Source organism: Plasmodium relictum (genome assembly GCF_900005765.1).
Source record: "Plasmodium relictum strain SGS1 genome assembly, chromosome: 14".
Taxonomy (NCBI): Eukaryota; Apicomplexa; class Aconoidasida; order Haemosporida; family Plasmodiidae; genus Plasmodium; species Plasmodium relictum.
Window position 1 is genome coordinate 1,735,495 of NC_041692.1, and position 13,864 is coordinate 1,749,358.

Genomic DNA, 13,864 nt, shown 5'->3' on the forward strand with positions numbered 1-13,864 from the left:
CACATGGTTTTCTAAATTATCACATCTTTTGATGTTTTTTTCATTAAAGAAATAGAAAGAATATTATCTTAAGAATTAATACAGCTTTCTTTTTGCAAATTAAGACAAATTAAATATTCCAAGTATAGCAATGATCTATCTTAAAACTATTAAATTTGCATTGTTTTGAATAATTTTTTACGTTAATTATTTTATTATTTTCATTAAACATAATTCCATTTTGTATAATATTTCTGTATGTTCTATTTATTCATGAATAATTTATAAAAAAAATTTATATATTTTTCTTGGGTTAGTAGCATATGAATTTAAAAAAATAATTCATTACACATAAACTACCATATCCTATAGAATATTTAATTTAATATTTCTTTAAATTTTACATTTTTTGTAACTATTTCTTGAAAAGTTAATATAAAATGAATTATATTTTTACATTCTATCTATTCATAAATAATAATTCATGTTATGTTTAAATTATAATGTATTTAAGTAACACTTTTTAAATGACTTAAATATGCTAATATGGGAATAATCATAACAATTTCAGAGGAATTTAAGTATTAAAAGTTTTTTTTTTCATTTCTCTTCCATAAAGTTTTACAATGATTTTATATAATATTATTAATTTTACAAATTTTTAATAAGCACATATTATTTACGACATTATAATAATTACATTACATATATCTTATGTCTATTTTATGAGAAAAGTTTTTTAATAGAAAAATATTAAGACTAAGATTAATTTCTTTTAATTTACATTTGATTTTTTTTTCTTTTTTTTTTATCTTAATTTCTCTCACTATACATTAGAATATTCAAATTTGCTGAATTATATTTCCTTCATTCGGTACTAGATTTAATGTACTTTATTCTTCATAGTCATCATCTTACGCATCTAAGATATAATCAAAAATTTAAAAAAAATTATTTACATATAAAAAAATTTCATTAGAATAAAATTTCTTATAGTTGAAATAATTATAAAATTAAAGGTACTAATCCAAAGAAATATGAATATTAACATTCAATATTCCAAAAAAAAAATTATCTAAATTATTGATTCCAATTTGTAAAAAAATAAGAAAATGAAAAAATTTTAACTAATTCATTGTTATTTGTTAAAAACAGAATTTTATTTTTATCCTTTTAATAAGTCATCATTTAACTTAAATGAAATTTTTGTTTTTTTACATTTTGTATGAATAATTAAAAACAAATATTAAATCTTTTTCATTTAATACTTTTCCTAGAGTATAATATATATGCAATTATATATACATTATTAATTATATGTGGAAAAATATATGTAAAATATTAATAATTTAAAAAAGTCATAATATAAAAAAAATAATTTGCTCTATTTATTTTATGTTATAAACTCGTAATAAAATAAAATTACAAATTTATAATTTTATAAAAGATATTAAATTCTTTTTTTTTTTAATTTTATTTTACAACGTATTTGATATAATTATCCCATTTATGTGCTTACATAAATAATTATAAATATTCATCAAAGTGAGAAATATAACACTATAATTGCAATTAATATGCATTTTATATAAAGATTATTTTAATTGTTATTAAAAATATAACTTATTTATTGCCCCTTTGAATACTTTTATAGCATCTTAAACAGCTAAGTTAATAAAGATTATGTAGAGAAATATCTACTAATATTATTTATCATAAAACTATTTGCCATAAATAATTATATACTCTTTATATAATTATCTATATAACATAAAATAAAGCAAATTTATTTTATATCTCACTCTTTTTTTTAACCACATTTTTTTATATTTTTTATTGAAAACTATTATCTCTCATTTCTAAATTTGAATCATTCACATATAAAAATCAAAAAAATATTCTTCATCCATTATTTTATATTTACATATATAATAAATAATGACTTTGTTTTTAAAAATAAATATTAAAATATACAAACATTTTTATTATAAATATTTCATTATGTATGTCCTTTTGCTAGCATACCTTTGGATAAGCATCTTTATATACAAAATTTTGTTATACGCATTTTTATATTCAATATTTTTATATACGAATCTTTCGAATATCTAATTCACTGGCAACTTTTATACATAATTTTTTTCATCATATTAAAATTTCCAAAAAGTAAATAAAATTTTTTATTGATCAATGAATGAATTAATTTTTATAATAATTTCTAGTTTTTGTATTATTACCATATCCATAATTTCATTTGATAGCTAACACTAATATAATGTTTTGGAAATTTTCTTTTACTCTCTTTATTTTATCATTTATAATATACATGATTTTTATTGTTATATTTGTAACTGCTTTCTTTTAATAGTTATCATAAATAAATATATAATTATAACTTAAATTATCATTAATTTTATTTTTATTTTCAATTTTTTTATTTTATCCTTATTTATAAAGCAATAGTTACATGCACTTTAAGCTTTAATTTGTCACTTCAAAAACAAAATTGATAAAATTTGTTACAATATCAACTTTTTGTAATAATTAAAATAATTATAAGTATAATTTTATCATAATTAAAATATGTAGCTTATATATATATATGTTTTTTTTTATTATCATTTTATATGTCATTGTTTACATTGTAATCATAATAAATATCCTGATTTAAGTTACATGCTATTTTATTTTTATATTTCTTTTTTTTTTTTTTTGCTTTTTCATCTTTATGTTGTCTTCAACTTAAAAAAATTATTGTATATTCATGATTTATATTTCATATGTATTTCTTAGTATTATTATGATTTAAAAATCTTATTAATGCTGTAAATACAGATTAGCATTAATATAATATTTACATAGCATCACAATAAAATTATGTTAAAATAATTTATGATATAGATATGTAATAAATTGTACAATCCTCATAGTTACAAATTCCTATTTTTTATTTTCATATTTAAAATTACATAACTGCAACTTTAATTATCATTCATGAAATTGATACAATCTACCTCTTTTTTTTTTATTACAAATAACTTTATCAATTTTTAAAAAATTTTTATGAATGTTTATTTAAGTCATATTTAAATAATTTTAAATTGAATATTTTTAATTTTTCAAAAAAAAAAGAAATTAGAATTTTTCTTAAAATTTAATATATAAGAAAATGAAAAAATTCCTTTTACAAGATTTACTTTCAATAGTTAATTTAATATAATACATTGATTAAAAAAAAAATCCTCACTTTTTTCAGTATAATTCATTGGTAAATCTTTACTAAATACTCTATTTTCAACATGTCTTCAAGATATTTTCACTTCAATTTTATTCGAAAACATTTTAAAATAAATATATTCAAATAAAGCAGAACAAATACTTTAAAAATGAAAAACAAAAATATTAAAAATTAGAATAAGGAAAAGTGAAGCAATAAGTTATGATTGTTATCATCGAGATATTATTATTAAAAAAGAAGCATCAGAATAATAATTTATTATATAATTAAAAAGTTAAATTTAAATTCAGTAATAAAAAAAAACTATATACCATTATGAAAAACATATTTATTCACTTTTATTATTTTTTTTTTTTAAGCAAAAACTTAATATTTTTAATATTAGAATATTTAAGAATTTTAATTTTATATTATTATGAATATTGTAAAAATATAATAATTTAAAATCAAATAAATTGAATAAAGAAAAGTGCCTTAGCTGTTCTCTATATATTATTATTGAGAAATGTATATAAAAAAAAAAAAAAGGACAAACTTAACTTGTTTCTAATTTAAAAAAAAAATAATAAAAGAAGAAAAATATTATTTAGAAGTATCTAAATATGTGTGCATGATTATAAAAACTAAAAGGAATTTAATTCTTTTAAATGATATTAAGCTACTTTTAAAAATATAGTATTTAATATTTATAATTTTCATTATCAATTTTCATTACGCGTATATAAATATATATATTATTCCTACAAATTTTTAAAATAAATTATACTTAAATAACAAATTTTTAAAATAATTTTTTTTAACTTAATCTTAATTGCTTATATTTTATTATCCCTTCTTTAAAAATATAAACATTAATTATATCTCAAATTAACTAAAACATAGTAAATTGCTTCAAGAGGTAAATTAAAAAGATCATTTTATTCTTAAAAATTCTTTCATGCTTTAAAAATATTAAATATTCTATTGAATCTTATAATAAATCAATTAAAATATTATCTAGAAAATTTTTTAGTTACTAATAGTTTAATTGTGAATCATCGCACTGTATATTCTTGTTCAATACAAGAAAAAAAAAGCAAAAACATAAATTACGCAAATTAAACAATGTATAAATATGTACTATTATTTCTAATTTCTTTTCTGTACATTTTTTTACAAGTAATATAAATATAAAAAATAAAAATAAATGTATTTTCTTCATTTTATTTTAAGTAAAATTTATTAATCCAAAACAATACTTTCAAACAATTTTTCAATTTTATTTTAGTATATATCTAAATTACAAGATCGATCATGGATACTGCATCTTGATAAATATTGTTCAAGGAAATTAAGTGAGCCTCAATATCCCGATAAGAAAATATTAAAACTTAATAATCCGAAAAGGAAGATAACTAAAGAAGAAATGGAGTCGATGTGGTTACGGTATATCTTATATAGAGAAGAAAAAAGTTGTGAAATTATTTATCAAATAATTGAAGAATGGAAATGTATGATTGAAATTAACAATATAGATATAAAATGGGCAAAAAAAATCTTGAATATTTGGTGTAAAGAATTAGCTAAGGATTTATTGAATGAATATCTTGGAGAATATAGAGAGATGGAAGAAAAGGAAAATGATGCATATACTGTTGAAGATCATTTAAATTTTTTAAACGAAAAATTAATTCAGTGGGAAACTAACAGATATTATATTTTTGATAAATGGAGAACAGATATATTTTACAAAACAAAAATATACAAAGATAAGGTAAATATGATAATGAAGGACAAAAAATAAAAATTTCGTTAAACATAGTAAAAAATTAGTAGAAAAAAAACAAATGTAAATCCTAAAAATACAAAGATGAAAATTGAACGAAAGAAAATGTAGTTTTAGAAGTAGGTTTTAGGCATAATATTCTGAAAATAAAATATTTCTTATCTTTCATTTTTCCTAAAAAGGAAATCTAAGAACAAATATAGAACATGATAAAAAAAGTCTATATAATATATGGTAGAAAACCTGAAGGTTCATATTTTTATATTATTTCTATTAAAAACCGTAGGATAATATTAGAAAGGATATAATAAAATGCGATAAGAGGTATATAAGTGAAAAGTGAATTATGAAAATTATAAACTTTTTATAGATAAAATAAGAAAAAAATTAGGAAAATTTTTATTTAGTATAAGAAATATTTTTAGTATATATGAAGAGTCATAACAAAAAGGATAAGATTAAAACTATAAGTTGATAATTGAAAGAATGTATACAAATGAAAAAAAAGGAATTTATAGAATAATATTTTTCATAATATTCTCAATAATAATATATATAATGCTTTCTTAAGAATCATACTTTAAGTTAATAAGTGGAAAATATATATATAAACGAGAAACGTAATGATGAAAAAAAAATTTATATTCAAGTAAATTATATATAAATATATTTAAAAAATATCCCTTTTACTTTTTATTTTTGTGTGTATTATTTATTGCAATTAAGTGTAAATTTTAGTATATATATTTTTTTTTTTTTAAATTAATTTTAAAAAAAAATTTTCAAACTATTTCTTGTTAACTCTTATAGACGAAACAAATCATATATTACTACTACAAATTATTTAATAATTCTTCACAAAAATCTAATATCTTTCTTTTAAATATATTTAAAATCTTTATATATGACAACAGTCAATAAATGGTATTATAAGCCCATGTTATATGGTATTTAAGAGAGATACTAAGTAAATAATTTTCTTTATGCATTTAATTTGTGTGATCTATAAAATATTTTATATATTGTTATTTATTTTTTTTATCTTTGGTGATTAAGTTTTAAAAATAATATAATAGTTGGGGGTTAAAATTATTAATAAACTTGAACGATTCAAACTTATAAATAAATAAAAATAAACTATAACAAACAATATTAAAAAAAAGTGATTAAAATAAAATAATATATATATTAAATTTATTTTATTTTATATTATATAGATAGCTATAAAGAGTATATAATTATTGTGTTAAATAATTTTATAACAGTTAAAACTAGCAAATATATTTATACATGCTCTTTATTAATTTGACTGTTTAGAATACCGCAAAAATATTCAAACGATCAATTAGTAAATTAACTAATGCACATATTCATCTTTGTATGTATTTTAGTCATTAAAATTATTATTAAATTTTTAAATTTCATTATGACCTACCTGCTACAGTTATTCATATAAATAAAATAGAATATCTTGTAATACCATAATCGTTTTATATCACATATATAACTTTTTTCTTTTTTTTTATACTATTATTTATATACATACAAAAAAGGTTTCATATACAAATTTCAATTTCATTTTTTTTATTAAATAAATGTGGCATTATATTCTTGTGATGTTACAATATTCTTATTTTATTTTCTCTTCTTATACAAAAGCATAATGGTACCTTTACAATAATTAAATACCTTATTTTTAATTTAACAAAATGCCATAATATTTGTAAGAAAATATGTGGAAAATATCAAATTATATATATTTCTTTGAATTAAATAACGTTTTAGTAACTTCTTACTATATTATTTTTTAATATAGAAAATAAAAATTTTTTTTATTTTTTGTCATCTTAAAATTTTATCGATAATTATCAGGTATATTGTAGTTTATTTTTTTTTTTTTTTTACTATATGGATTAATTGAAAAAATTTAATTATATTTTCTAAGGATGATGTATTTATTTTCTTTTAGTAAATAATAAAACATAAAAGGAAAATAGCCTTTGTAATATTTATATATATATATAAATGGTAGCATTTATTTTTAATGTTATTCTATTTTTTTTTTTTTTAAAATATAAAAAACAAATTAGGAGCTATATTTAACTTCAACTGAATTTTATATTCAAAATTATAGTATAAAATTACACATTTTTTCATTAAAAAAAAAGTTGTATTTTTAATTTTTATTAATCTAAATTAAAATCAACCTATATTATATAATATTATTGTTCTCTACTTATTTTAATACATTGTAAAAAAAAACAAAAAATAAAAAAAAAATAAAATTCTTTCTTGAGCTTTTTAACCTAATCTATATATATTTTTTCTAATTATTTTTTATATTTTGCGTCTTTTATTTTAACTTTTTTAAAATTTTTCCAAAAAATATGATTTTGTTTAACAAAAATATATATATATATATATTATAATAAAATTGATATTTCTTAATAATGAAAAACAAAAATATTGAAAGATTACATTTAGAAATATATTCATAAAAGAACAGGAACAATGATGATCAAAACTATATAATGAAAAAAAAAAAAAAAAGAAATACATCAGTATGAAAAATGTAGTAATTTATTGTTTAATTGGTTCCTTTATAACATTTTCTCTTAAAACTATTATCTCTTTAATATACTTAAAATTGTTAATTTACATTTAATACATACACTTATATATCACGGAAAAGCGATTAAACTAATTAAAGTTTATTGAACACTTCTAAATGAAATAAATGTTATAATTATTAATAATTGTATCTATTAATAAATTACTTTTAAAAGGAATATAATAGAAAGAAGCATAAAATAATAACACTAATATATCAACAAATACGTCTTTTCTAGTTTTGCAAATATAGAAAATTAATGGAACTTTTTTCAATTTTTAAAATTTTTTTTATAATATGCTAGGTCAAAATTTTGATATGTATATTATACATATAATTTTAACTGTATAAAAATTTTAATAGAGAATTTTAAATTGAAACAATTTAAACATAATATTTTTAATTTTTACTTAAATTTTACAAATTTTATTATTATTTTATTTATATTTTATATTTATTCTTTAAATTACGAAACTTTTAATTCATAATGATTAAATTACTAAATATAATGCCTAGAAATGAATTAACAAATTTTAAGAAATATAATTTTATATTTTAAAAATTATAGCCTATTAGGAAATATAACAATATTTTGCATAATGTCACAACTCCTGTAATTCCTATGCATTTATCCTAACTTTAAGATTATACCATATAAAAATAAAAATGATTACCCTTATTAGAATTTTAACAGTATAATTTATGCTATTAATGTTCTTTTGATCTTATTAAAAATAAAATTTATATTTAATCGCATCTGTAATATTTTCTTTTTCTTAGTTCATTTAAATTAAAATTAGATAAATATATAAAATTTTCCTTTTAAACTATTTTTAATCTTTACTGTATTATGCTTCCTATATGCTCCCATTTGTAGTAATCATATTTTTGAGAATGCTTTTAATTTATTGAGCCATAGTTATAAAAAAATTTAAGCAAAAAAAAAATTTTCAACAAGATATAGTAGCAAAAGAAATTTTAGTGGAAATGAAAATACATGGAAAAAGTTGCGAATAAAGTTAAAAGGGGATCTAGGATAAAATTATATTAACTTTTTTAGAGAAGAGTTAAACAAAAATAATAATCCAAGTTTACTCAAATTGAAACCTAATACAAATAGTTTAAAGCATAAATGCGAAGGGGAAAAAAAATGAAGAAAGGAATATATAAATACATGTAAAACAAAAAAATGAAAAAAAAAATATGTAAACATAATGTTTTATAGATATTTCTTAAAATTATAGTATTAAATCTATTTTATAATATATTTATAAATAAATCTAGCTATATAATATTTTTTATGGTTTAATATACACATATTCTATTTTATTTGTCATTTAAATCAATTCTTTTCAATATTAGGAGAAACATGTTTTTTCTTAACTTTTAATATTTATTATACTGGTTATAAAAAATGTATATTAAAATTAAATGAATCGATATTTCTTCAAAAAAACCTATTTCATTTAATTATAATACAAGTATATTTTTAATGTATTAAGCATAATATAATGATTTTACTATTTTTTCTACATATGCAATTGACCTATTTGCAGTAAGTTTGATGATCAATTCTTAATTTTAAACTAAGAAAATCATAAATATAATTCTGTGTTATTATTTAATTTCAAGCCTTAACATTTTATTTTAGCTTAGATATATATTCTATGATTTACTAAAAGAAAAGTGTTGGCAAGTTATAGTATATATTCCCCAAACTGTTTTAATAAGAAAAATTATTTAAAATAAATTCTTTATAAATGAAGAGAGAAAAAAAAACCACTAACACAAAATTTTTTTAAAACAAGAAAAAAATAATAACTTATAAAATAAATTAAGCGGCACTTGAAATATTTAGAATATATATCATTTAAATGTATTTTGTTGCATTTTCATTGCTATTTTAATCTAAATCATCCCAATAGTCTTCATGTGTTTCATTATGTTATCACCATTAAAATCATTCATTTATAATTTTCATTATATAATTATTATTTTAGCAATTAAATATATCTATGTTATATTTTTCGCAATTTTTTTTTATATAATTATATAAAAAAAAAATTTTTAATCGATTCATATATAACTTCCTTTATTTTTTTATACTATTTTATATATATCAAGATCCAAAATATAGCATATAATTTTATTATTAGTTACACAAATAAACTTAATTATATTTTTATTATATATTATATTTCATGATCATATTTATGTACAAAAAAAAATGTTACACATATGCAATTTTACTTTAATCATTGAGTTATGATGGAATGCATTTGAGCAACTTTTTTAAAATATGTTCACTATCTAAAATTTCAGTGATCATATAAGTTAAAAATTACTTATATATATAATTTATTTTATATAAGAACAATTATTTCATTTACACATTTATTGCTTGATTAAAAAACGAGATGCTACACATGAAAATGTCCTAAATGTAAGTACTTTTTAATAGATAAAACTAAGTATTTATATTATTTCTTCATTTAAAAATAAATGTACAATCAGTATTACTGAAGAAAAAAAATAATATATAGCATTTATTTTTAATTCAAAATTTTATCTCTTACCAAAATTAAATGATATGATTTATTTTTATAAATTTATAAACAATAATTTAATGAACATTCAATCATTCTATATTTAAGTTTTAAAAATACTAACAAAAATCATAAATTCTATTAGACATTTTAATTAATCATATATATTAATAATATATTTATAATTTCAAGTATAATTAATTTTACCCTTCTGATCTAAATTTTTAAATGATGAAACTAAAACATTTTAAGGATTTCGCGAATATTATAGATGTAAATTTAAAAATGTTCCATTTCAGCTTAACTAAAAATTAAATATAATATAGAATTTATGTAAAAAAAATAAAACTATTATTATTACAAAAAATTGAAAAGTAACAATACATAATATATATCATGTGCAAAAAAAAATTAGTTTTTTTTTACATATATGTAGATTATAAAAAATTATAATTTTGTTTTAATGTAAAATATAAGGAAAGTTTTTTGACTAAATATAATTTTATCAGTAGAAATAAGTTTCACATTCATAATTTGATTAGTTAAATATACTAATTACCTATTAAATCTATTACATTTTTTTTTAAAATTGCTTTTTAATTTTCTTTGTTAACCAAAAATATATTATGGTACTATACTATTTTTTTTTTTTTATTATTAGTATATATCTGAGATCATTTAAAACAAGCAATCCTCTTTAGATAAATAACTCATTAATTTCTCAAAATTTACACAAGTCTAAATTTAAATTAAATTAATTTTGATATTTAAGAAATAACTTCAAAATATATGTTTATATTTATACTTATAAAATTATAGTATTATATTTTTATTTTTAGCTATTATCTACTTTTATTTAATATTATTTTCATTTTAAGTGGACTAAGATGATGGTAACAAGGAACATTCCAATTCAACGTTTATATATCTTTAGGTAAAAAAAATTATTAAAGTATGTTTTTTATAGAACCATAATTAATGAGGTGTTATTTTCTTCTCTTATATGCTTTTTAAAATTGCTTAATATGCATAACCTTTTCATTTCTTGGGAATCAATGCATTTTTCAAAAAAAAAATAAAAATATTTATATCATAGAATTGTTACATAATTCATAGTAGAAACATTTCAAAAAATTTATGAATTTGTAATTGTTAGAAATTTACCAATTAAATATATTTTGATTAATAGAAATAAGTTTTTTACTTTTATAAACACATTATTTTAAGAGGAATTTTATTCAAAAGCAGAGAAGCTCAATCTTTGTTTTTTATAAATAAATAAAAGGTTGTATTTTATTCTAAATGATAAAAACTAAAGATATGTATGCAAAAAAAAATATATTTTTTGTATAAAAATTTATTTTAGAAATACACTTTTTTTTATAATTAGTATCATAAAGATATAAAAAAATATTATAATGTATAATTTACATGAATTCTAATATTTTTTTTAAATGAGAAACGTGTAGAAATTAAATATTTTGGAATAATGCAAATTACAAAATTTTTATTTTTGTTTTATATTTAATTTATTCAAAACAAATTTTTTGACATACATTTGAAAATTTACAATTTAAAAAAAAAACATTACATTTGATTGATCATTAAAACCTAGTAATTATTAAGCTTAAAATTTTTTTAACATTGTATTTCTTTTCATTAGAGCATCTTTTCATGTTATATAGGGCATTTTTAATATTATTTATATGATAAAAATTATTATTTATCTAATATTATTTATTATTTTACAATTATTTGTAAAAACTTAAAATTTTTTTTATCTTTTATACTTCTATTATTATACATTAAACGAAGAAAAATTATAAAATTGTGTTAAGCAAATAAGTTTTTGTAATATATATATTTTTATTTATACCCAAATGTAATATTACTCTTTCTAGAAATTATAGTTTCAATGTTAATTAATGTTTTAAGATTAAAAATAAAATTATTTTATTCAGTAAAAAATTGTTTATAGTGTCTTTTTTTTATATACATCAAATTCAGTTGTTATTTAAACTCATTAATACAATAAAGTAAAAATAATAAATTTCTTCCTTCGACGAGAATGTAAAAATAACCAAATTGTTCTATGGCCAAAAGAATGAAAAGAAATTTATTATTATATAATTTAGTTTTATCTTTGTAAATTTCTAATGTTTTAACTTATTCATTGAATTGAGAGAAATTTACTTATATTTTCTCAATAATATCATGATTATATATTGTTTCTTAAAATATATATAATTACTCTGCAAAATGCTTCAAGTATTTACTTGTTCAAGCTACTTATTTTATCATAGAATAAAGTACATTTATAAACAAGTTTGATAAAATTTAATTATAATTTCTAAGTAGAATATTAAATAGTGTACAATCCAAAAAGTATAAGAAATTATTCTGTTATAATTACATAACTTATAAACCATTGTTTTTTTAGTAAAAAAAATTTAATATTTCTAGTATTTTAAATAATGCTTTTATCCATAATTAGAACTATCTGTGCAGTATATAATTTTTTTTATTAGAAAGTATAAATTTTATTTATAAGAAATAAAGCATATACTATAATTTTTTTTAATTATATTTTTTCTAAGAATAATAATTATTTTAAATGATTTTCATTCCTAAGATTTTAAATACTAATATTTTAAAATATGTATTTATGGTTTACAAAGGATAGCATAATTTCTTTCATAATGATATTTTTATTAATTATAAAATATCCTCACAACGATGAAAAAGATAGTAAAAAAGCATAATAAACCAAATTTCAGTAAAAGTATAATATACCAAAAAGAATTATAAAAAAATTTATATTATTAGATTTACTAAGGATCATATAAAAGAATTTATTAATTTAAATATCATATAATCATCATATGCACCTAATTAAAAATATATTTTTTTTTATTAAAAAAAAATCTAAGGAATTTCGTTCTATAAAACATTTTGAAAATTTGTGGTTACCTAAAATGTATTATTCATTACACATGTTAATACTTTACATTTTAGTTATACTAAAAAGTAATTGCGAAAATTATTTTCTGTTTATTTTTAAAAACAAAAAAAAATTGTTATTAACATTTTTCAAAAATTAATACATAGTTAAAAAAAAATTAAAAAATATATAGAATATTACAAAAAAATATGCAAGTATACATCCATAAAAAAAAAAAAACATTAAAGAAAAAAAATTATTCTATAAAATATAAAACTCTAATTACATATGACATTTAAATTTTATTATTATTAGGGACATCAAAAATAACATATTTATATAATTATGTAAAAGCAAAGAAAAAAAATATATGTCAATAAAACAATTAAGAATTATAAAAACTGTTAAAAAAAATATGTGAGATTTATAGTTTATATGTAAATAGTCTTTAATTATTTTATTAATTTCCTTTTTTTTTTTTTTTTAACTTCGTATTTATAGATTATATTTTTGAATAAGAAAATAAATTAAAATTTATATAATAGTTGTAAAATATATAAAAATACATATATATAAATTAATAAAAAAATTAAAATAATAATTAAATAAATATACATATATATTAATAAAATAGAAATAATTTTAAATAATAATAAAATAAACAACTATAAAATTATATAAAAATATATACAATTATTAAAATAAAAAATAAAAACTTTCATAAAAATTAAATTAAATAAGTATAAACAATATAAAGAAAAAAAAAAAATAAATATAATTATTT

General features: G+C 16.5%; 1 protein-coding gene across 1 annotated transcript; it reads left to right on the top strand.

The window, feature by feature from the left end:
• Positions 1 to 4,321: 4,321 nt before the first annotated feature.
• On the top strand, positions 4,322 to 5,325 carry PRELSG_1446000 (Plasmodium exported protein, unknown function; the record flags this gene model as incomplete). Its single annotated transcript, XM_028679542.1, has 3 exons — positions 4,322 to 4,375; positions 4,485 to 4,970; positions 5,269 to 5,325. The coding sequence occupies 3 exons, from the start codon at positions 4,322 to 4,324 to the stop codon at positions 5,323 to 5,325; spliced, it is 597 nt and encodes a 198-aa protein (XP_028535246.1).
• Positions 5,326 to 13,864: the final 8,539 nt, after the last annotated feature.